Here is a 24,323-nt window from a genome sequence, read left to right on the forward strand (position 1 = left end):
GGGTGAAGCCCCGACTCGTAAACCCTGCTGGTAGCCAGGACCTGCTTGGGAGCGTTCATAAAGGGAAGCTGGGAAAGATGCTCTTGAACAAAGGCACATGGCCCAAGAGGGGACCCAGACACCAGTCCTCCATCCTCACATCTGGGCCCTGCCTAGGGAGTGCCAACCCAGAGTGAGAACAAGCTGAGTCAGGGTCCTGAAGTGGGTGGGGGGGCTAACCATGGCAGTGATTGCTGCAAGCTGCCCCTCTCTGTCCCTAAGGGTTCTGATCTCCTGGGCCAAGTTGACCTCAGGTTCAAGCTGCTTGGGGCCATGGCAGTCTCACTTCATCCATGATCTGTGTGGGTGTCCTTGTCCTTGAAGTCACTGGTGCCAAGGGAAAGCTCCCTGAGTCAAGAAAAGTGACAGCCCATACAAGTAGGCTGATGTGTGTCTTATGCATGGATGCTAAACCAGCTCTTTAAAAGACTTCTGAGCCAGAGGGCTAGCAGGCAGGCATTAGTGCCATTATTCCCTGGAAGCTGGTGAGCAAGAGATTAGAGGGACAGGCCACTTTCCTATCGCTGCATTACCCTGGAGTGAACCTCAGCCCAGTGGAAACATTCTCCAGCATACACACACTCCAGGGAGAGGAGGCCAGGCCCCAGGACTTGCCCAGCAATTGCCAGTCTCCATCACCACTGGACTGGCGATAAACCGCGAGAATTTAAAAGACGTTCATTAGCATCACATGGGGGCAGGAGTGCTCAGTTTATAGCATGCACACCTGGAAACATTAATGACCACACCAGTGATACCTCGAAGGTAACCAACCTCAAAGTTCTTTAATTCAATCGAAACATTCCATGGCAACCAAGTACATGAACTCAAGTGTGCTACAAACCAGCCTGTACAGAGCTGCTGAGTGCTGCTTCGAGATGCACCTGGCTCCCCTGGTCTGCCTGAATTGGCAAACTTAAGCTTCTGCGGAGCCCGGGGCTGTCAGGACCTGAGTGTCCCTGCCCAGGACACTGGTGCCCAGTTCTCAGGAAAGAACACCATTCCTGTCATCTCTGCCAGAGCCACGGTATCTGGGAAGGCCGGGACAGGTGAATGGTAGCTCTAAGCAATTGCTCCTGTGCTGGCAGCCCCACCCCAGCCCATAGCTGTAGGGTCTGTTAAAGTGCCTCCCTCAGGAAACAGGGCTAGGGGCCTCCCTGGGCTGGGCATCAAGGGCTGCTGCCCTCAAGCCACCCACCAGAGGAGGCCAGACCCTGGAGGCGGCCTGGGCCACCCCCACAGATCCCCGGTAGCGTTAGTCACCAGGGCCTCCAGACACTCTGGGCCACCGTCAAGCTGCTAAGGACTGCAGGCACCAAGTCCCGCCCCTCAGCAGGTGCTCGACTCAGCTCAGCCTCGGGGACCACCTCTAGGTCGGGGCACAGGTCGTCCCCAGGAGCAGCAGGGCTGGGCAGCGGGGAGCTCGGGGCTCCTGTTGGCCTGGCCAGGGCATCCCCCAGCAGATCCCGGAAGCTGCTGCCCTCGCGCAGCGGCATGGACTCCAGCAGGTGGTTCAGGAGCTCAGCTGCGACCGTGGCGTCGATGGCCTGGCACGTGGACACGAACGTGTGCACCTCGTGCATGCACTGGATGTAGCCGGCTGCGAAGCGCTCGCTCGCTTCCGCTTGCAGCTGCTCACGCTCTGCGCCGCGGACTGGAGAGTGACAGCAAGGTGAGAGGCGACGGCGGCCCGCCTGGCCCGCTGGGGGACCCTGCCCCGCCCCGCCGCCACTCACCGCGTGCCCGACCCCGCAGCGCGCCCTGCACGCGCCGCACCGTCAGCTCCAGCACCTCGGCGTTCTCCAGCTTGGCCTGCACCTGCGGGGGCCGGGCGGTGAGCGCGCCGCACACCCGGGACCCGCACACCCCGCGCCCTGCGCCCGCCGCACCTCGGCGCCCGCCAGCAGCAGCCGCAGCTCCTGCAGGCTCTCGTTGATCCGCGCGCGCCGCTTCTTCTCCACCAGGGGCTTCCGGGCCTGCGGGAAGCGGCGGGTCACTGAGCCCCGGCCCCGCGCAGCCCCCCGCCGCCCGCCGCCCGCCCGGCCTCGGCCCACACCTTGCGGTTCCCCCGCGCCTCCCAGCCGTCCTTGTCCTCGCGGCCCGCACGGCCCCGGCCGGGCACCTGGTGCGGAGCCATGGCCCGCGGCGCCAGGAGCGGTGAGCGCTCCGCCCCTCGCTGTGCCGCCGCCCCGCGGAGGTCCACACAGCACGCTAGCCGCCTCCCGTCTTCCGGACCGTGGAAGCTCCGCCCCATTTATAGCAGCTTATTTGCATCTCAATGCGCCGATTGGCTGTGTGGACCCGGAGCTGCCAACCGCGAGGCTCACCGCGGCCAATGGGAGTGGCGCGCTTTGTCTAGCCCCGGCCGGCCGGCAGCTGGCGGGGCGGGCCCCGGGCCAGGCCTGGGTGACCCCAGGGGCGCCACTGGGGGGCGAAGGCCCGGGGCTGTGGCCGAGAGTGCTGCTTCCTTCCTCCGGCTGCGTGGGGATCCGGGGCTGCTGGTCTCCGACAGGGGCTCTTCGCGCGTCTCCCCACGCGGGCAGCCCTGCATCCGGGCCCCCCACCCCGTGCGTCCGACCAGCGCGCCTTGTCTTTCCCAGTTCACCCAGGCCGTCGGGGGGGACGCGGGCGGCAGCCCAGCCCCGGGTCAACGCGGTGGTCTCCGGACCCGGAAGGGACTCGGGGCGGGTCAGGTGGGCGCGAAGCCCGGGGACGTGGAGAGTCGGGCAGCGACGTTGGGTTGGGGTCAGGGTCAGACCCCGTGCGGACACCCGCAGTCCCCACTCGCGCAGAATCCTAGGGGCGGGCGGGGCACTGGGGTCACTTCTTGGGCTCTCCGCCCTTGGGCCCAGCCTTTGCTGGCTACCCCCCAACGCCCAGAATTTGCCCACTCTTCTCTGTCCCCACGCCCTCCCCTCTGAGCACCCCTATTTCCCCGTCCCCTTTGACCCTGCTCGGCCTCCACCCTCCCTGTCCCCTTTCCTCCCTGCCAAGTCCCCTCCGAGTCTCCCTCCCCCCGGCCTGGTTGCGGAGCTGCTGTCTGGCCCGTAATTTGATGCCCGTGACAGTTGGCAGCTGCAGCCGCGCCAAGAGCGACAGGTGCGGGCCGCGCCTTTGTCCCGCCCGCTTTGTCCGGGCGGCGGGCACGCTTGTGTCTGCAGACGTTCGCGACCCCCCCCCGGCCTGGGCGCCCATCTGCCGGCCCCGCCTCACCGCGGGGGGTGCGTGGGCGGAGAGGGGCCCTGAGGACCTTTCCCCCCAGCCAGGCCTGTATCTCTCCCCACCTGGCGGGCTCTTGGCCCTCGCACACACCCGGCCTTCCGGGAACAGCTCCAACCTTCAGTGGCTGAGTCCTCGGTTTCCGTAGGGGACCGTGCTCTGCCCCATCTATCCGGTCTACCCTACTCTCCTGTGTTGGGATTGTCGGGCTGCTGTGAGCACTTGTACTCTATGAGTGTCTTATCTAGGATGCCCCACTACCTCCCAGTGCCCCAGCACAAAACCTGACCCCCGGAAGGGCTGGGTGGGACGGGAAGTGGGGGCAGAGGGGATCACCTAGGAGGAGCCCTGAGCATGGTCCTGGGGCTGGACAGAGACCCCGCCCTCCCAAAGATGGGTCTGGCAGACCTCGAGCTTCAGGCCTCAGGCCGGATGAATTAGGTGAAAGTCAAATCCCCAATCCCCAGCCCTTGCCCACACTTGCCCGTTCCCACTCTGCCTCTGAGATAGCCCTGTGATCAGAATCGGACTTGCCTAGCCTGTCATCGCTCGCCTACTGTGAACCCACACTTTATCCCACGGCCTCGTCTCCTCAAGAGCTTGCTGTCTTCCACCCACCTTCTGGGCTGCAGAGACGCCCCCAGGGTTAAGGCTGACAGGGTGAGCACTGGAGGGGGGTCCCAAAGGAGCCTGGAGCTGTCTTTCCTTCAGCACTTAGTGTCACCGCCCAGGAAAGGAGACTCCTGAGTGGCTGCAGTTAAATTTCCACTACTTGGAGAAACTGAGATAGGGAAGAATAAACTCAGCAATGTTTCTTTCTTTTTTTTTTTTTTGGTACTGGGGATCGAACTCGGGACCTTGTGCTTTCGAGGCAGGCACCGGAACCACTGAGCTAACTCCCCGGCCCTCACCAGTATTTCTTGCACTCCCAAGTGTGCAAACTATTTCATACTCCTATTATCCAAGAGAACAAGGCTAAACACATTTTAGGACGCTCTGCATAAAATGGAGTTACAGGGGACATCAGGATCAGGGTCTGGGGGAGGCCTCTGGGTAAAGACCCGTGGGTCCCCTGATTAACCAAGGAATTGAGTGCAGGGGAACAGAGGAAGACGTGATAAAGGCAAATGATACAAGAAGAAAAGGCAACAAGGAAGTCCAGGAAAAACAAGAAGTTGCCCAAGAAAAGGAATGTAATCTTAGCACATCTGGGCATAGGAGCCAAGAATTCTGTCACAGTCACAACAACGAAACACTATAAATTTTCAAGATTTAGAATCAATCTACAGAGAAGGCAAGGACGACTTGTTTATGGCTATAGGGCACAAAACGGGGGAGGTATACTGTCTTAGAGTTAAGGGAGAGAGAAATTAAGCCATAAGAAATGTGCCCTGTGACCCGCACCCCTGCGAGAAGGAGCACTAGGACAAGGCAAGGCATTTGAGTCAGCAAGTCCTTGGCTGGACTGGAAGTTGCCTGAGGCCCCAGCTGTGAAATCAGGTGGTCTCCCTAGGGCCCATCAACAAGTGGCTTGGATTTTCTTTTTTCTTTTCTTTTTTTTTGGTACTGGGGAGGCTTGGACTTTCTGTCTCAGAAGCCAGGCTGCCCCATTATGGGGCCACCCAGCCCCCCTTCTTTGGGCCTCCCCTAGCTGCTCCACATCCTGCCATTTGTCCCTTGAACTGATCCAGTCTTCAAAGTCTGCCTGAGTGCAGACTTCCTGAGCATTTGGACCTTTTGATCCCCACAGAGCCAGCAGCAGAGGCTGGGCAAGGCCATGGTGACCACAGGGGACGAGTTAGCAGTCTGAGTGGAACGGCAGACCATAAATCCCCAGGGAACAAAGGCAGTGGCCAGCCTGCAGACGTCCAGGCCCTGGTGGGCAGTCTGCCAAGAGCCTGAGATCTTCTGGTTTGGAAATAAGGAGATGGGTACCCTTGGGGTTATATGGTGAAGAGAAACACAACAAAGTCTCTGGAGGTCGCTTGGGTCAGTGAGCAGCCAGCTCTGGCCATGAGGGTGGGGTGCAGAGCTGCTGGCCAGGACTTCGCCAGGTCCTCTCATCAGCACTTGGCGGGAGACAGCTAGCTTTCTGGAGGCTGGCCACTGGGTCCAAGATCATTTGCCCTCTGCCCCAACCCCAGTGTCCACCTCTGTGGCCTGGTCATCATTGTAGAAAGGGCTAGAGTGGGGGGATGGGGCCAGAAGTGTGCATTGTCCCCACAGGGACCCAAAACATTTCTGCATGACATCCTGTGTCTTCAGCACTGTGGTCAGCACACAGGCAGCCAGCCCAGGTGCAGCAGAGGAGGGCGGAGAAGGGGACACGGTGAGTGCGGAGGTGGAGGCAGAGTGCAGGGTAGCTCGGAGCCCAGCAGCCCACCTGCCATTTGCAAGTGGTGGTGGTGTTTGCGGGGCCAGAGTGCACGGGAAGGGAGGGTGATGCAGAGGGCACTGGGGAGAAGCAAACTGTCCTAGGGAAGCCCTGAGGAGGCTTTGGGTCCAGGCTTTCCCAATGCAGAACCTTTGGAGTTCTTTTGTAAAAATCCTCTTGGTTCTCTTCATGTCCGGCAGTTTTCTGACTGTGCTGTTAACACACACAGGGCTGGGGTGTTGCTCAATAGCAGAGCCTGTGCTTAGCATGTGTGAAGCCCCAGGTTGGATCCCCAGCAACACAGAACAAACGCACAAACAAAATAAATATACAAGTGAAAATAAAAATATACCTGCTTTATTTACCAATTTTCTAAAAGGCAAAAAAGTCATAAAAAGACACAAGCAGTCACACAAATATATTGCACTGGGTGAAGGAAGTTTGGTTTGCACACAAAACAAACCACTTGTCCAGCAAGGCTCAACAAATCGTTACACAAACTCTGAGAGCTTATTTACGTATCTTGTCAAGAATATATGAAAAAGAAGGCTCAGTTGAAATAGAGAAAGAGTTTTAGGACACCGGGTAAGCACACACGCCAAAGGAAACAGGACTCGGTGCCTGGCAGCGTGTAAACAGACTCACAACATTACCTAAGTCAGCTTCTTAGCAGTTAACAATCAATGAGGAGACATTAAATAACAAAACAACACTGAGGGCAAACATTCAGGACCGCAGAGAGAATGTTTTGGCAGCGGTCTTTAGGTAAGGTAAGTGTAACCTCAGGCTATAATCTACCCTCCAGATCTGGCCTTGAGGCAGGCAGCAGCCCCTAACACCTAACTTCCATCAAAGTGTGCTCCTACCTTATCTTGGACATCTTCAGGTGATGTTGCTTTGTAAATTAAAAAATAAAGCATTCTTCACTCAGGAGGCTGAGGCAGGAGGATCACTGTATGTTTGAGGCCAGCCTGGGATACATAGTGAGTTCAAGGCCAGCCTGAACTACACAGGGAGACCCTGTCTCAAAAAAAAAAAAAAAGTTCTTGCATTTATAAGAAACAGGATTGATATTCAGGCATGAGGCAGTTTACTGTGAAAACCAGCTGTGGACAGGAGCCCCCACCTTTCAGCCGCTTCTGTCAAAGGACAGGATACCCTGCTGCCTTTCAAGCTTCAGGAACTTGGGCCAGTTGTAAGTCAGGTGGCCAAGGGTGGCAATTCTTCACACCAGGGACTAGTATTAGGCTTTCCCAAACAGTGCCTGGTACGTCGGATGCAGCGTGAGGTTTGGTGAAGCCGGGCAGGGTGGCCTCGTTCTCCCCAAGGGCTCAGGTGACCTAAATGCCAATAGCGCTGGGAGGTGCCAGGGCAGAGGGCAGACGCTGTGCAGCCCGCACAGACCCTCTGCACATTTCTACACCATTCCTGCACTCTTTTTAGACTGTCATGGCCAACGTGTAGAGAAGAGCCGTGTAGCAACAGTGTCAAGTCTTCACCAAGAGCTCTCTGCACACCAGGCTTTGCCAAGGCATTAGGGACTCAGCTGCATTTGTCCTTCGGTTGGAGCCTCAGACATCGGCTCCGGCACAGTGGCACCAGCACCGGCATTAATCTGATGGAACTGGTCACACAAACCCCTAGTCTGCGTCCACCCAGAGCCGACGTTTCAACTTCCCTCAGTACAAACAAAAGCTGTGTCACACTGAAAGGCTTCCCCTGCAGTACCCAAGGCCAAGGCTGTGCAATTAGGCTGATGCACATGTTTTCAGAGAACATTCTGGAGGGAGATCAGGAGCAGCTGATGAGTGCTGGCAAACACCTGACTGGACTAATGACAACTTAGGTAAAAATGGCCCTGAGAGGGCAGAGAGTTGATCCAATCCAAACAGACCCTGGGAAAGCTTCAGAAAGTAGGAGCCTTCAGCTCAGAACTGTACGCGGCTTCCCAGTGATTTGTCACAGCCTGCCTGGTGTCTTGGAACAACCTGCAGGGGCTGGCAGGGGCTGGCACACTGGACGGAAGTGCCATCCCAGTCAGGGGCTCTCAGGCACTGGAGCTGCCTCCCTGACACTCACAAAGAGGAACAACGTCCTCAAGTTCAACAGCATCCCACATCTCAACCCACCCCCCAAACTCCACGTTTATACTGCAAATACGAAAATGTATTTGTCTAAATCCTCCCCTCCATAGCCTGAAGTCACCCTTCAGAAACATGGTTTTTTTCTAAAACAAAAAAAAGCAACGTAAGTAAACATGTCCATCTCATTAGAAACAAACGTGAAGGTCTGTGTCTCCCAAGCACCAGCTCTTGGAGACCGTCGCCATCACGCTGGGCTATGTCCGCTTTTCCTTCTCCTGACCCAGGGGGTGTCCCTTCTTTTCTTTGGTGTCTAAGGCGTCGCTCAGTCCCAGGGAGGGGACGTCTTCCTCATACGGCACACACACGCTGCCTTTCTCCTCGCTTTCACAGTAAACACATGCCTGAGAAGAGAACAGTTGACACTGGTAAGGGCCTGGGTCCTAAGGTCTTGGTTGCAGTTGTTCAACACGAGCAAGGCTAAAGCAAGAGGACTGCAAGTACAAGGCCAGCCTGGGCAACTTCAGGAAACTATCTCAAAATGAAATTTATTACTTTTCATCTTTTGCAGTACTGGGGATTGAACTCTAGCCCTGTTCACTGAGTTATATCCCTAGCTCTTCTCAAAACTTTAAAAACATTTTTTGTTTTTGGACACAGAGTCTCACTATGTCCTTTAGGGAGGCCTTCAACTCATGGCAGTCCCCTGCCTCAGCCTCCTGAGTGCTGGGATTATAGGTGTGCACCACCATGCCTAGTCTCAAAATGAAATTTTAAAAAGAGAGCTCAGTGGTCCCTGGGTTGAATTCCCAGTACCAGAAGAAAAAAAAAAATCAAAATGCAGCTGGCTGATGTCAGCTGTCACAGCTGTGTGGCTGCTGGCAATAGAGGCAAAGCCCCGAACTTGGGAGCTGGATTCTGGTCAGGAAAGGGACACTGAGCTAAACCGGAGGAGCTCCACAGTCCGCTGGAGACAAGAATGCCTTGCTAAATGGAACGAGGTGTGTCAGCTGTGTGGAGTACAATGGCGGCTTAAAATGCATGGGCTTTCGAAAAGGGCAGAGAGGAGCTGCTGAGGATTCACCGCCATCCCTGCGTCCTCCCCTGCCCCTGTAGTATGGTGGACTCAGAAAGCACGTGACTTCGGAGACCAGGGCACAAAGGCACCGTGGTCTCTGCTGGTTCTCACTTCCACATCACGAGGACACCCAAAGAGCCGCTGCAAGGAACTGAGGCCTCCTATCAACAGCCAGGACCCTAGGAGCCCCAGCCGTGCTGCCTTCTGCTTCTCACAGAAGCTGAGCCAGGACCACCCAGCTGAGGAGCTCTCCAACTCCTGGCTTCTGGGTCTCTGTGATGCACTAGTACTGTGCGAAGGCCCAGATCCTGGGGTTGGGTGCTGTGCGGCCGTGGGGAGGTGATACAGAGGCAAGTGAGAAAGGCCTGAAGGAAGCTGGAGTGAGGACAGACGAAGGGCAGTGCCAGGGTCCTGTGGCAGGTGCCTGACCAGAAATCAGGAGCCCAGAGCACAGGAGTGCAGGGGCCGAGGAGAAGAGCCACAGGGGCGAGACACCAGATGTGGGGGCAGATTTGTGTGACTGTGTGGCCTGTATTCGGGCTGCGCCGGGACCTGGTTGGAAGAGGTTTGGGCCGAGAGGTGATGCGCTCAATCAGGAGGCCCCTCTGACAGGCAGGTGAAGCCCCATCCTGGGGCTGGGGTGCTGTCCACCCCAAGGCTGAGCACTCTGCTCTGTGAACACAAGACTGCAGAGAGGAGAGTCCCCAGTGGCTCGGCTCTGTGGGTCGTGGCCACAGGGACTGGAAGAAGGGGGATGCGTGCAGTGGCTTTCTTCTAGGATAACTGGGAGCTGGGTTTGGGGTACATCGAGTTCCACAGGGAGCCGGGTGTGGGGGCACACACCTGCAAACCCACACTCTGGGAGGGTGAGGAAGGAGGCTCGAAGGTCTGAGTCCAGCCTGGGCAACTTATCAAGACCTTGTCTCAAAGAACTAAAAAAGGGCTGAAGGGCCAGGGATTTAGCTCAGCGGTTCTGCCGCCTACCTCGAAAGTGCAAGGTCCCAAGTTCAATCCCCGGTACCAAAAATAAATAAATAAATAAATACAAGGGCTCAGCTGTAGCTTAGTGCCAAGGCCCTGGGTTCCATCTCCAATTCCAAAAAAAAAAAAAGCTCCAGAAGGGGCTGGACTGGAGATAGATGTCATGGAATGAGTGCACACACCCCAGGGATGTCGTCCCCAGTCCAGAGACCCAGAGGCAGGGGCACCAGCTCTCCAGGACACGGAGTGGCTGTCGCTGGCTCCCAGCGGCCTGCAGGTGGAGGACTGAGCAAGGTTGTCACCTGCAGCGGCTGGAGACCTGGGGACCGAGGCAAGGGCAGCTTTGGCGCGGGCGTGGTAGGGGTGAAGCTGCCTGGGTCAGGACAGCAACGGGCTAGGGGCACTCGTGGCTTTGAACTCTTGGAGAGGGGCTGTGCAGGGTTGGCATCAAGGGTTTTAACAACAGGAAAGGGATTTGGTTTTGTTAAACAGAAAACTGAACTGAAGAAAGGGGGAGAGCCTCAAATTTCCGCAAGCCCAGGTATGCAGACCTTCCAGATGCTGGAAGGACGTTCCCTGCAGTGGACTTAACAAACTTGCAGAGCCTTTTTCTTTTTAAAAATAAACATTAAGGGTCAGGGATTTAGCTCAGTGGTTCCGTCACCTGCCTTGCAAGCGCAAGAACCTGAGTTCGATCCCTGGTACCAAAAAAATCCAAAACCCCAAAACCAAAAAACAAAACAAAAACCAAAGGGGCCGGGGATTTAGCTCAGTGGTTCTGCCGCCTGCCTTGCAAGCGCAAGGACCCGAGTTCGATCCCCGGTACCAAAAAAAACAAAAACAAAAACAAAAACCAAAGACAAACAAAGAAAAACTAAAGAAAATAAACATTAAGACATTTCAATCTCCAGAGCTGCTGTGACGACAGTACGGTAGACACCGGAGCTCACCGCCACGTCAATGGCCGCGGGCAGGCCGCCCGTCTGCACCCATGCGTGCACCTCACACAGCTCCCGCCTCTGGGCCTCCGTGAACCGGGGCTGGGACTTCTGCAGCAGCTGGAGCTTCTCTCTGTCCTCCTGCAAGACCGTCTCCAGATCCCTGGGGGACATTTAGGGTAGGTGAGCTTCACACTGACCTGTTTTCTACTTACTTGAAATTTCAACATTATAACACAGTCGTGGAAGCTTTGGTTTAATGCAAACTTCCTTTTGTTTAAGACAAATTATCTTGCTCATTTACCCATTTATTTATTTCTGAGACAGGGTCTCACTCTGCAGTGCTGGTGGCCTCGAACTCACTGTGGAGCCCGGGCTAGCCTTGAACTTGCATCGATCCTTTTGCCTCAGCCTCTGAGTGCTGGGGATCCAGGCCGGCTCCACCACACATGAGTATCTGCCTTGCTTAAAGTAACTTGATCTCCTCAGCAACTACCTATAGTCTTTCTATTAAAATGATAATTTGGGTCAAGATTTCAGTTTTCCTTTGATGTGCTGCTGGGTATCAGCCCTGCTGGTTAAAGCGAACAACGCTGAGCACCCACACCTGGCCCAGCCGACACTGGCCTGTACTGCAGCTGCCCAGAGGGAGACCTGAGTCTCCCCTGATTGACCAGAAGCCCCATGGCCTTGCTCGGAGTTAATCCTGGCCTTCTGCTTTCCCTGCCTCACAGCCTCTGCTGTGAGGGTGCACAGGGTCCTCAGCAAGGGCAGGGGAGACTGGGGTCTTCAACTCTCAGGCAGGCAGAGGGACAGACATCCATCGCCAAGCAGAGCACAGAAGTCAGGCTTGGCACCGGGCAGTGGCTGCTGCAGCTCACTTGGCCACTCTGTGGGTCACGGGGGAGCCTCGCTTCTCCTCCTCACACCCGCCGAGTCTGTGCACAACAGGGCTTCCCGGGGTGCCTGCTCATCCTAAGGACGACCTCCTGCTCTGGGGACTCCTTCACCCAGCCCTTCCAGGGTCCCAGCAGACGCCTGAGTGGTTACCGGGAGGGCAGCTGGTATGTCATCCTGACACTGTCGTCGGCCTCTGCCATCAGCAGCCAGATGGGGTCTTGCAGGACGTACTTGATGAAATGCCCGCTCTCCTCCATGTCTGTGTTCAGTTTTGCTTTGTGGTTATTCTCTGAGGAGTCAATGCTTCCGAAGTATTTGCTGGTATGACTCGTGTCACTGCTGCCTATGGAAACAGGAATGTGGCAGGTCAGAACAGTGACGTATGGAATGAGCCCTGCATGCGTGCTTGTGCAGTCACTACTTGGTGAGCTGGGGTTTGCTGGGTAATGGGGCCTGTGCAGGTGGATCTTCCCTTTCTTTCCAATGCTTGAAGGAGCCCATGACTTGAACATGGAGCCCTGGCCCTGGGGAGGGGTTCTTGCCTGGGGCCCCTGAGCTGGGGTGGCAGAATCAGAGCTCTGCCTTGCTTCCCGAGCTCATGCCATCTGCAGCTCTGGGACAGGGCTGTGTCTGAAGCCCATGGAGAGGCGCAGTCCTAAGTGAGCAGCAGCCGCAGTGCCCCTTGGGGCTGGGCACAGGCCTGGAGCCCAGAAAACGGGGCTTAGGTCTAAGCACAGCGTGAGTGACTGTCACCTGTGAGGTGATGGTAAGGTGTACCAGCGGGCAAACGTTTGCACAAGCCCAGCTAACTTAGGAGGACACTGCTGCCCAGGAGCAGGGCTGCCAGGGGCGAGGCCAGCAGTGACACTGAAACCGGAAGTGAACAGGTAAGATGTGGAATTCTGCTGGCAGGCCCTGCACATCCTAGGATGTGTGTACCACTGAGGGGTGGCAGGGCGATGTGCCCCATGCACAGACGCTGGCCTATGATTCTGGTGCCAACCCATGTCCAGGACCACCGTACCTGCCCCACTTCGGGACGCGTCACAGCCCAGTGAGCTGGAGCCCAGGGAATCCGAGGTGGCAGAGGCCCCGCTCCCAGACAGGGCTGACCCGGTGGCTGAGCAGAGGTCCTCGTTCAGCAGGAGGTTGAGCAGATCGCTGGATGCGGACAGGGCGTCGCTGTTCTGAGCGTCTGAGGGTTCGTCGTGCTATGGCACAGGGAGAAGACAGCAGTTTGTGGGGGCTCGGTCCCAACAGGGCACACACAGTGAGGCAGAGGAAGTCGGGGTATGTGGGACCAGTGAGGGTCTCGCTGATGCCACCTAATCGAGTAGGAGTTGGGGACAGTCCCAGCAGGCCTCGGGCTTGGGCTCCCGCGAAGAGCCTAAGTCCATGGTTTCACGGACAGCGGGCCTGGAGCAAGGGAAGGCTGTCTACACGGCCACTTGTCACGGTGGCCGAGGCCTGGCACCTTAGGAGTGAGGCTGGCGCACCCCTGGCCCTCGACCTCAGAAACAGGACTCCAGAGGGCGGAGACATCCCAGAGACCCGGTGTGTGTTTATACTTGGCTGCCTCGATGGCACAGAGCTCCCTGGGAAACACTGACAGAGCAGAGTGCAGGCCAGGGCGCCCAAGGCTCTGGGGCACCGACCCTGTGGCCACACTGCTCCGCCCTTCCCTGCCTCCCTTGGAGCCAGGCTTTCTCTGGCACTTCACTTCAAGAAGGATGCGGCTGGAACCTGACTTGGTGTTTTTTGCTAGAAGACTCATTTAAACACCGGAGACCCATAAACCCTCTCAAGTCATGCGCTACTGTCAGGACTCTGCGTGGACACAGGCAGCCTATCACCCTGCGCTCTGGTCCCCAGCTGTGAAAGCTGACAGTCAACTCTGACAGGGCTGAGCAGCTGGGAAACACTAACGTCCAGCACAGTTCGGTTGGTAGGAACCTCAGGCACACCCAGAGGCCCGCATCTGCGCCCGCCTCAGGGAAGGATCCCCGGGAATCCTTACTGTTGGAGGCGCCTTGGGCTGCCGGTCTCGAGCAGGTGTGCAGTCCGGCCCAGCTGTCACTGTCCCCGTGGCCCCCGTGCTGCCCTCAGGTGCCTCCTCCAGCTGCAGCAGGTTGAGCTGCAGGGGCGAGCTGCCTCGGGACTGGAAGAGGGGCGGAGATGCCCTGCCTGTGGCCACCGTGACTGACAGTGGGGTGGCAGGATTGGCCGGGCGGGAGCACAGCTGCTGGGGGAGTGAGGTCCGACTGGGGAACTCAGGCTGGGAGGCAGGGGCCATCTCGGAGGCAGGTGTGGGCTGGCCTGGAAAGATGGCCTGGGGCAGGCTCGAAGTGGCCGGGAAGGGGTAGCTGGGGAGCACGAAGGCCATGACAGGGGCCACGGGGGCAGTGAAAGGCAGGGGCTGCATTGCAAACTCGGGCTGGGTGCCCATGGCCACGGCGGGCACCGCAAAACTGGCATGAGGCACGGCTGGTGGTGGTGCCACGGCCCCTGGCGCCGACACTATTCCTGGTGCTGGGAACACGGGCAGGGAGTAAGAGGCCACAGGGGCAGGGAAGGGCAGCGTGGGGCAGCTGGACTGAGACGTGTCCGAGGGTGACCAGGCAGTGGCATTCAGGCCCACGAAGGAGGGTCGGTGGGGCGGGGGCCCCCCAGACCCCGTGCTCTCAGAGGAGTCCCGAGGTTTTGCCCGTTTGGACTTCAGTTTTCTATTTTTGCTAGTTTTTTTCCAAGATGAATCCATTCCAGAAGCATTTCTTAGTCCAGGAGCCACTGAAATGTGGAGAAAACACTAGAGTCAAAATTAAAAATGTATGTGGATCCTTTACATCAACTCTCAGAGACTCCCAGGACTGTGCAAACCTAGGACCACTTTTAATTGCAGGATCACCTCCCTTCTTTCTGGCATGACTGTGGTTTTCTTTAAAGATAAGTGGTACTAAAAGGGCTCTATTTGTCCAAAATAAAAATAAAGACAGTTAGAAGCTGGTGAGTCTCTGCTGTTCCCCAAGACTTGGACAAAAATTTTGGTTTCTGAAACCTGGAAAACAGAACCACAGACCTCATCTAATGTCCTTATTTTTCAACTTTACACGTTTGATCACTGCTGCTCCTTAAAGAGGGCTTTCTGGCTTCACTGTCAAAGCCTGAGCAGGAGCCAAAGCTCAGAGGATGAATCCATTGTGGATCCCAAGTTTCCCCCAAAGGTCTATGTGTTGGAGGCTTGGTCCTCAGTCTGGGCAGAACCTTTAGGGGGTGGGCCTAGTGGGAGGAAGTGAGGTCACTGGGGCCGTGGCCTGGGATATGGGACCCCACCCCTTCCTTCCTCTCTCACTTTGCTCCCTGCCTGCCATGATATGAGCAGCATCTCCAACATGTACTCCACCACGATGTTCTGCCTCACCCCAGGCTCAAAGCAACAGAGATAAGGAACAGAAACCATGAGCCAAAATAGATCTTTCCTCCTTATAAACTGGATCTTAGGGATTTTGTCACAGTGATGGAAAGCTGACTGACAGTCACATTTGCCCTCAGAACCACATTCTCCCTCTCTGATGGCAGGTGCTGCTGAGATCAGGCTTTCTCCAGGACGATGTGGGACTGAACCCTAATGGAAAGGACTCTGGGTGCGTCCTCAGGACCCCTGGAGGATCCCTGGAACTTGTTTCTCTCTCACTTCAGGCAGAGTAACTGGAGCCTTGGGCAGAAGCTATGTGGGATTCTCCTGTCCACAGGGCTGAGGGGTTCTGCACCTCTGTTACAGCTGAAGGCAAACAGGTAGCCCAACTGTTATGATTTAGGGCTGAAATGGCCCCCCAAAATCTCACGTGTATGGAAGGTGACTGGATTCTGGGGTTCTGTGCTCACGGATTCATCCTCTGAGTGCCGCAGCTGAATGTGCTGTTAGAAGGAGGGGCCTGCATGGAGGTGGTCCCTGGGACGTGACCTGGAAAGGTGTATTCTTGTCCCCAACTCCTCCCTTCTCCCTTCTTCCTGGCAGCTTTTCCTCTGTCCAGGCCCCTCTGCCATCTTGGTCCAGCCTTGGAGCCCACCAACCATGGACTGAAGCCTAAACCTCTCCCCCTTTACGTTGTGGGTGTTGTGTATCTTGTCCCTGGGATGACAAACTGACTAAGACCAGAATAGCTAATATATGAGTGGGGTGTTGAGGTTCAGCCTGTTTGGCAGTTTCCTACTGGAAATCTGTCCCTGGAGGGAGCTGTTGCTACAGTACTGGGTGTCTAGGTTATCGCATCCAGGTCTGGGCGAGATGCCCCAAGCAGCTGTGCACACACCACGGGGTGTCCGGCTGCGACTGCACTGCACTGAGCACACGGGGTGCTCGGGACTGGGGAGCGGGTCCTTTTCCCACTGCCACAAAGGTTCTCAGGGGCTGTCAGTAGCCTTGAGTGGGGAAGAAGGAAAAAGATGAGAAGAGACCTAACCCTGTTGTAGCTCTGTGGCAGTGTGTGCTCAGCATGCTCAAGGCCCTAGGTTCAATCCCCAGCACCCAGAACAAAAACAACAGGAAAGGAAAAGGTGGAACCTTAAGGAGGTGCAGCTCCTCTAACCTCGTGGCTCATAGGTGTTCCCTGGGTGTCTGCCCAGGAGCCAGGGGAGGAGGTCCTGGTGGTAACCCCGGGCTCACTGGTTCTGCGCTGAGCCGAGAGGGGAATGGCATCTCTGGCCAGTGCAGCCCCGTCTAGGGGTGCAGGTGGGAGGCTGGGTCAGGGGCCGTGTCCTGTCCACGGGGTGCGGCTGGTAGTGAGGTACTGGCAGGAGCCAGGGGCGGTCACAGCCCGGGCCCTGCCTGTGGGGTACTGGCAAGTGGCTGGGGTGAGGCTCTGGGATCAGAAGGCGGGTGAAGAAGTAGGCTATGTTAGTTCACCCCTTAACTTCGAGCACTGCAGGCTTCTGTCCTGAAGGGCACCTTCATGCACCGTGGGGTCTGCCACCCACTGGGGTCTGCAGCGCGGGCCTGGGGCCAGCCTGGCCAAGGACAAGGGCAGAGCTTGCTCCCTCCGTCCTCCAGGGATTCTGACAAGCTGCCCACCAGCACCATGCTCGTTCCTTTACGGCTGAACAGGCTGCTTCTCCCGGGGTCCTGTCTGGTGGCAGGTGGGGTCCCCCCCATGAAGTTTCCCAGCAAGGAAGGTGAGGCAGCCCAGCAATTGCCCTGATTGGCAGTCTGTGGGCTGGCCTGGGACTGTGCCCTTTCACAGCCCATTCCCTCGGGGGCAAGAGGATCTGTCCTTGAAACGTCCCCAGGCTGCACAGCTGTACAGAATCAACCTGCCTCACGGAGGGCTGTGTGACACATGGACATTTCTGAGCTGGGGATGTGGTGGTTCTGAGACCAGCTGGACTCAGTACTGTCAAGAAAAATGCTTTTGACTCCCTCATTCAGTTTGGGGTCACCGCTCACCACACTTGCTCGACTGTCCCCTGGATCTCTCCTGAAGGTAGTGCTGGCAGTGGGCCTGCAGGACGCCCAGCCGCCGTTCCTCCCGGAACTTCTGCAGGAAGCTCTGCTCCTCCTTCTGGGTGTGCGAGGCCAGCACCTCCTTGGTGAGGCCCAGCTTCTGCAGGGGCCCCTTCTCCTGGCTGGGGCCGCCCGGCAGGAAGTCCAGGGACTCAGGCCCGCTGGCGGCGTCCTCCACTGTTTCTGTAACGAGAAAGACACCTCTTGCTGTCACCACTGTTTATGGACAGCACAGGTCATTGGCTCAGAGTGACTCTAATGCCCATGGCGTGAGGAGGGACCCAGCCTTCCTCTGGCTTCCTGAGGACACTGAGTAAAAGGCCAAGAACACAGCCAGGAAATCCCAGCCCCTGGGGCTCAGGACTCAGCCTTCTTAGCAAATGGACGCGGAGGAGACTTTGCCAGGCTGACCGTGGCACCCAGAACAAACAGGCAGGGTCAGGGCCGGACAGTAGCAGTTGTGACCACATGGCCTATGGGGCTGGACAGGGCAGGGCAGGTGGGCCCCTGGCTGTCCTGAAGAGGAGGCTTGGGGACAGAACCTCCGACAGGCACTGTGCATCTCCTCAACTGCTCTCCTTAGTGAAGCACACATTCAAGGTGCATTTTCCTGACTATTCTGAAGAGCAGCAGACAGCCAAGAATGCCTGGGGCTGCAAGTCTTCCCAAGACCCATATGGGTGCCCGTCCTTCCCCGGGAGGCGAGGCTGGGGAGGACAGGCCCTGGGCCCATCCAGGGACAACAGGAGGGGGGCTGGGTCCCAGTGCTGTCACTGCCGAGGGGCAGGCCATACTCCGCCCTGCATTTTAGGGGATGGATTTCCTGGAGCCCTCCTCCTGGGTTGTGGTGGGATCCTCTGAAAAGCTTAGCTGAATTTGAAAGTTTAAGATGGCAGTGAAACGTCTCATCGTTATTTATAAGATTGCATCTCTCCCAGTAGCCCCAAGGAGCCTGCCAGCATACCTAACTCCGGCTGTGGCTTTTTGTCCCCAACATGGACGATGGTGCTGCTGTAACTGCACTGGCTGGTGAGGGACACCACGCTTTCAGCCTTGCTGGGCAGTGCCAGTGAGCTCAGGTGGGCGCTCACTTCTGCGTGGCTGCTCACCTTGGAGGGTGACGCGGCCTCTTTATGGGAGAGAGTAGGAACAGACAGACATGCGGTCAGGACAAACTGCTCAGCTGTGGAATGAAATGCAAGTGGCTGTGCAGCCCCATGCTGGGCTACAGTCCCCACCCTGTGGATCTTGGGCCTGGAGAAAGCTGGGGAAGTGAATTCTGAGGCAAGAACAGTCTCTGACTTAGACCCCGAGTCCCCACTGGGGCACAGCAGCCAGGTAGCTGGGGCTCTGTCTGGACCCATGGCACCCGGTGGTCTTCGGCAAGAGACTTCTCCCGAAAACAGGAAGTGGCCATACAGGGCAGTGTCAGCAAGCAATTTACTTCTCTGTTTCTCTGTGCATGACTGTCCAACCTCTCATGTGTCATTCAGCAAGGGGATGCCCTGTTTCTGATCCTGCCTGTGCGCCCCGCAACAGAGCACAGGGCATTCACCTGACCGGGGGCGGGGGGGGGCGGTGGCACGCTGCCTCTCACAGGCTGGGGGCCTGCCCTCAGTGACAACACAAGACCTGCACAGCTACAGGAGTGGGGCTCAGGTGTCCCTAGACCACCAGCAGGCCGAACGGATTCCTGTTCTCAACACCCAGTGCTCCAAGACCAGAATTACCCTGACCTCCAGCTTGTAAAAGGTCGCTGACTCTCGAGCCACTTTGATCATTTTTAAAATAGCCGACGGTCTTACTCTGTATCCATGAGCCAATCTGATTAGTACAGGAGGGAGTCTTAGGGTTTAAGTGGACGTGGGATCCCCTGGGGCGGAAGTGAGCTCACTGGACCGCTCAGAGCAGACAAGGTACCTCCGGCGTGCAGCCCGCGGCTGACTGTGGCCTTTCGGGACGGGATGTTTGCAGGGAACTCGCACTTCCTCTTCAGGGTGGCGGCCTCATTGCAGCTCTCCAAGTACCTGTGTGGACGGTGGGGTCCTCGATCAGTCAGAGGTGTGGACGGCACCTCAGGTCAAGGGGAAGGCTGGAAGTGCCCTGCGAACCTGATGACACTGTCCAGGCAGCTGATCTGCTGGTAGGAGCAGGTGGGCTGGTCCTTGCAGGCCAGCTCCTCGGGGAAGCTGGACTTGGGCAAGCTGGCCCCTGAGCTGTCGTTTACCGTGACAGGCACAGCCTTCACCTGAGCCAGGGCACCACTTTGCATTTCTGGAAAAGAAAAAAAAGACGCAACGATTCTTTCATCTAATACTCCTCCTTCCAAAGAGCATGCTGTTCATGAAGCATTTCACTTCTATCCAACGGCAGGACCAGGGATGCAGAATGTGCTTCCGAGAGTGCATACACAGTGACAGGCTGCTCTCTAGTGTGAGGCGGATACCCTCGAGTGCCAGGGCACCCTGCAGAGGGAGCTCCGAGGAGCTGCGCCCAGCGGGCCTGCTTCTCTCTGCTGCCAGGTGGCCCTGGGCCCAGGCTGTCCCCAGGGGTCAGGGCTCAGAGGGGAAAGGCCAGGCTGCAGACAACTCTGAACTGGGTGCCCGACAAGGTCCCAGGGGGCTCATGCCGCATTTTCAAGCAGAACGCTCAGCCAGCAGGCTCACACCTTAACGGCCACCTGGGTTCCAAGCTGCGGCCTCTGGCCTGTCCCCACCGTGGACAACACATGCCTGTGGCCCCAAAAGCCCTCAGGCCCAGAGCCCAGAGCTGCAGTTTCTGTTGCAGGCAACTCTGCAGACAGCTGTGTGCACATGCGTGTGCCAGTGTGTGCAAGAGCTAAGTGTGAGGGCACAGCTACTCACCCTGGAAGCCGGAGGGCGAGCCAAGCACCAAGGCCGGAGCTTGGGGCACACTTGGCAGGCGGGGTGGGGGCAGAGCCACAGCGCCACACCTGCACAGACCATGGGCAACAGTCCCTGCCACCCTCGCTCCTCTGCTGGGCAAGGAGAGGCATGCCACACACCCAGGAGGCAGCCTCGCTGCCCCGAGTGAGCCCTGGACCCGCCGCTGCCTCTCCACTGCACTAACATACTGGGGAGGAAACGGAGATTTTTTTCTTTTACCTGTAATAGGTTTTCTCTTTTGTTTTCCAAGTTCATGGGCAAATTGACTTTTGGTTTTGGTCTTGTTACCATTTTTACAAATGTCCTTGAAGAAAAACAAAACAGCACGTTATTCATCCTAGGAGGCCTCCTCCTATCTGTCCCCAGTGGGCCCCGGCACGGCTGGGATCGTTCTGGCTACACAGAGGTCAGGAGATCTGAGTGACCAATCAGGTGCCAAGCTGGGCAGGACTTGGGTGATAGCCCTGGAGATCAGCAGGAATGAAGCGAAGCAGCACGGGAGGCTTTCTTTTCTGCCTCCACTTAGATCTTCATGGCTGCTTGTGTTGCCCGCCTTAAAGATACTTTCCTCCAGATGTGTAACCGTAAGTCTGAGCTGCTTCAACTCGAAGGAGATTACAGCATAACGCTCGAGGGAACGACCCTGTCAGGTGCCGGGCTTGGGGGCTGCGGGGTGGCAAGGACAGAAAGGGACATACGGCTCTGCGGCGGTGGGACTCCTCGTGGCCGTTGCTGTCACTGGACGAAGTCTGGCTCATGAGGTGCTCGTGGGACCCATTGCTGCCCAGGCTCCCATAGCCACTGGAGCCGCTGTGGGGCACGGGCTGCAGGAGAGCAGACAGTGAGTGGACACGTGGCACCGCGGCGCCGTCCTCCCCCAGCGATTCAGAGGTTGGTGGCCTGGCCGAGGTTGTACAGCAAGACTTCCTGGGGGGGGCGCTGGGCCTAAGTCGAGGGTCAGGCCCCAGGGAAGACCTCTGGCCTCTCCCCAGTGTCCAGCTGAGGAGATGCTGAGCGAGATTAGTCCAACCTGCTCATCAGCACACACCTGCGGCCACCCAGTTCTACTGGGTTTCATAAAAGAAACCTGGCACAGCACTGTTAGGCTCTGTGGTCTCTAAAGAAGCCAAGACAGCCCAGTGTGGTGCCAACTGTGCCGCACTGGTTTCTCTGGGTGGCAATGTTCTACATGCCCTGGTGCTAGCGCCTGGCCCTCTGGTTAAGCTGCACTTCCACCAGGCAGGGTCCTGAGTGGACCTCGGGGCCAGGGTGGAGCTGGGTCTGGGTGTGGGTCCTGCTCCCTCCAGCTGCTGGCTCCCAGACAGATGCCTGGTTGCAGGGCTGGGAAAAGCTCAAGGGTGTGGGGGTCTTGGGCAGCAGAGACTGTGCCCACACTGGCCCTCGGGGACATCCAGGAAAGATGTCTGGAGCCATCTGAATGGCAGATCCACAACCAGGGCACGTGGGCCCCAGGGCAGCAGCGGGGTGGGGATGGCACAGGTACCCACCCACCTGCAGCAGCAGCCGGTGGATCTGCTCTGTGAGCTCCTGGACGCTGGGGTGCAGGGCCTTCTCCTCCACACAGGGGGGCGCCGCGAACACGTCCTCGTTCAAAGGGGCCCTGGGTGGTTTCAATGCATCCTGTTGCAAGGGCCCATCGGCCTCTCGGGTTTAACACCCACGCCAGCTGCCCCGCCCATGCACCTCCCCCTGGCCAGGTAAGGAGTCCCCTCCAGCTCCCCCACAGGGCCAGGTCTCTGGGCTCCACCTCTGCCCTCTGCTGGGAAAGTGGGGCCAGGCCAGATCCCAGGGAGCACACTCACACCCTGACTTTGTGCCTCCCGATGATGAAGGAGATCTTCCGGCTCCAGGGGTTGACGAAGCTAGACCAGCTGGTGTCCAGGGTGATGTACTCCCCGTTCCGGGCACGGAACCGGATAGGAGAATAGTCAAAAGGCTGCCCACTGGACTGCAGGACTGGGGATGGTGGGAACCCGTGTCAGGGCCGCAGAGCAGGCCAGGAGTCACGGTAGGCTCAGGGGTGTGAGCACCAGCTCCAGCCCTGCTCTGGCTCCTAACGACATGCGATGGTTTCCCGTGTCCCTGTGTCTAGGGCTGGGCTTGGTGGGGACCTGCGTCATTCTCTCCCCTGGCTGGTCAGTGCCTTCCCAGCCACCACTGAACAGGTGTCCCCTCCCATCACTGAAGCCGACAGTAAAACAGCCCGAGACCTCGGGACATCCAGCCACAAGGGACCCCACTCCTCTCTCGACTGTCCACAGCTGGGGCACTGGGACTCGGCGCAGAGCAGGGCATCGCCCCTGCTCACGCCCAGCCATTAACTCCTACGAACATGCGTCGTTGCAGGAAGGAGCTGAACCTACTCTTTCTGTGGATGGCCAGCATCAAGGGCCTGTCGCTGGGGTGCAGCTGCACGAGCACGGGCGTCTCAATCAGGTCCTGAGGTAGGTAGCCCAGGAGGGGGACTGCCCTGCAAGGCAAGGGGACATGTGTGAGTGGGGGCACTCTGGAAGACCACTGCCAGACAGCTGGCCGAGAGGGCCACTTCCGGGAGCCCCAGACCCAGGGGGCAGACTCCAGTGTCTCCAAAGGTCGGGCTTTGTGGAGGAACAGAAATCCCGCTTCTCTTTGAATTCAGAAGCCACGGGGATTCCAGGGTCCGGAGAGGCTGTGCCACAAATCGGGCTGTACTCCTGTCCCACGTGCTGCACTTGGGTCTGGTCTCCTGCAGGAGTAAAGCACATGTTGATTTTGCACTTCTCTTCGTAAGGTCTATCTCTTTTCTCATGGAGTCCACCAGTCTGGCCACATGTGGCCTGCTGTTTAACAGGCTCTGCCCGGAAAGCCCTCTCACACATGGGTCCAACTCAGGAAGTCTCCTTCTGTCACTTGGGTGACCTTGTCTAGTCCTCTGTGCTGGCTCCCCCAGGAGGGGCCGGGCCTTTGCTTCGTGGCTCAGGTCTTCTCCGAAGCGCTCACACTGCGTCTGGGGCACCCGTCCCTTGAGCTGGTCCCTGTCACTGGAACAGGCCCACTGCAGGGCCTCTGGTCCTGTTTACGGAGCCCTCACCGGTCAGCATCCCCAGGTCTCCTGCAGAGGTTTCCTCCCACTTTTCCTCTGTGTGGAAGGATGCCCTGCCATGCAGCTCCCAGGCTCTGCTCTGGTCCTGATGCTGCAGGGTGGGGTGCAGCCTCACCCGGAGACTCTCTGTAGCACCTCTCCAAGGTGGGTCCACAGGACACCTGAGCCAGCAGGGCTGCAGGTGACAGGGCCTGGCTTCGTGTAGATGACAGGGAGGACTGCCCTCCAAGCAGCAAGGAGGCGACTGGCCCGTCAGAAAGCCCAGGGTGCTGGTCCTGTGTGGCCACTTCCTGAGCTGCTTCCTGAGAACATGCTTCCCGTGCACTGCCACAGCCACTGGGTTTCGTGTTTTCATGCAACCAAGGAGGAGGAGCTGGGAGAAGGCACTTGGGGGCAGAACTGGGCATCTCTGAATCCAGCTGGGGTGGGGCCCTGGTGCGCAGGCTGGAAGACAGGCCCCTGGGGAGATCCCGACATGGTCCCTGCACCCGCCCCTTCTGTACCATCGCTTCTTTGGGATGAGTTTAAACAGGACCACGAGCACAGGCTCATCAGAACAACTACCAGCTTTCCAGAAACCTCCACTCACACCATTCATGTCTTACCGAGTTGTGTGTGTGTGTGTGGGGTACATGTGTGCATGTATGTACTACAGGTTGAACTCAGGACTTTAACGCGTGTCACGTCTCTAGCCCTTTTTAATTTTTGAGATGGGGTCTCAGTACATTACCCAGGCCGGGCTTAAACTTGAGACCCTCCTGCCTCAGCCTCCCAGAGTGCTGGGGTTACAGGTGTGCTCAGCCATAGCCAACTTTTAAAATAATAAGTAAAAAGAGTACACTATAAAATAATGATAGTAGTAGTGTTACATAACCCAGTGGCATATCTGTTTATCATTACCAGTGAGTATTACATAGCGTATGTACCTGTACGAGTCACACTTTCACGTGCCTGGAAGCGCAATAGGTTTGCTGGCCCCAGCAATATCACAATCACAGGAATTTCCTCGCGCTACAACCTCACAGTGGCCAAGGCATCACTTTGTGATAGGGATTTTCAGCTCCATCATGAACAAAAGAATCGAGACGCGTGAAGTCCATGTACAGTTCCCCATGATGAATGTAATCATTATGTACTGCAAATATGCAGTAGTAAAAGTAAAAATTTAAAAATAACTTTAAGAGAGGTGGGGATTTAGCTCAGTGGC

The 24,323-nt window shown here is 57.4% G+C and overlaps 2 protein-coding genes and 1 long non-coding RNA gene across 5 annotated transcripts in view; 1 reads left to right on the forward strand and 2 right to left on the reverse strand.

The window, feature by feature from the left end:
• Nucleotides 1-805: 805 nt before the first annotated feature.
• Hes6 (hes family bHLH transcription factor 6) lies at nt 806-2,278 on the reverse strand. Of its 2 annotated transcripts, none has more exons than XM_004868404.4 (4): nt 2,096-2,278; nt 1,929-2,015; nt 1,776-1,857; nt 806-1,693 (listed from the first exon to the last, which is right to left on the reverse strand). In XM_004868404.4, exons 1-4 carry the CDS (start codon nt 2,174-2,176, stop codon nt 1,299-1,301), a joined length of 645 nt encoding a protein of 214 aa, XP_004868461.1. In that variant the 5' UTR covers nt 2,177-2,278; the 3' UTR covers nt 806-1,298. The 2 variants fall into 2 exon arrangements, with proteins under 2 accessions (XP_004868461.1, XP_021102988.1); XM_021247329.2 differs by having other exon boundaries at nt 2,162-2,277.
• A 3,695-nt stretch (nt 2,279-5,973) lies between these two features.
• Nucleotides 5,974-24,323, reverse strand: part of Per2 (period circadian regulator 2) — a 40,484-nt gene continuing 22,134 nt past the window's right edge. For both annotated transcript variants that reach the window (XM_013066976.3, XM_004868407.4), the window contains exons 10-23: nt 22,398-22,504; nt 21,837-21,990; nt 21,526-21,634; nt 20,712-20,837; nt 20,233-20,317; nt 19,219-19,381; nt 19,028-19,134; nt 18,072-18,236; nt 17,051-17,290; nt 13,628-14,397; nt 12,635-12,821; nt 11,761-11,953; nt 10,723-10,873; nt 5,974-8,117 (exon numbers count right to left, since the gene is read on the reverse strand). In XM_013066976.3, the coding sequence (XP_012922430.2) occupies nt 7,971-8,117; nt 10,723-10,873; nt 11,761-11,953; nt 12,635-12,821; nt 13,628-14,397; nt 17,051-17,290; nt 18,072-18,236; nt 19,028-19,134; nt 19,219-19,381; nt 20,233-20,317; nt 20,712-20,837; nt 21,526-21,634; nt 21,837-21,990; nt 22,398-22,504 (2,704 nt within the window). In that variant the 3' untranslated portion in view covers nt 5,974-7,970. The remainder of the gene's footprint in view (nt 8,118-10,722; nt 10,874-11,760; nt 11,954-12,634; nt 12,822-13,627; nt 14,398-17,050; nt 17,291-18,071; nt 18,237-19,027; nt 19,135-19,218; nt 19,382-20,232; nt 20,318-20,711; nt 20,838-21,525; nt 21,635-21,836; nt 21,991-22,397; nt 22,505-24,323) is intronic.
• LOC106008020 (uncharacterized) lies at nt 20,466-22,790 on the forward strand. Its single transcript, XR_001182571.3, has 3 exons — nt 20,466-20,597; nt 22,381-22,478; nt 22,673-22,790. It is a non-coding gene; the product is annotated as an uncharacterized LOC106008020 (long non-coding RNA).

Source organism: Heterocephalus glaber, unplaced genomic scaffold, assembly GCF_053883595.1.
Source record: "Heterocephalus glaber isolate CG9 unplaced genomic scaffold, H.glaber_assembly_v1.0 deba00001004, whole genome shotgun sequence".
Taxonomy (NCBI): Eukaryota; Metazoa; Chordata; class Mammalia; order Rodentia; family Bathyergidae; genus Heterocephalus; species Heterocephalus glaber.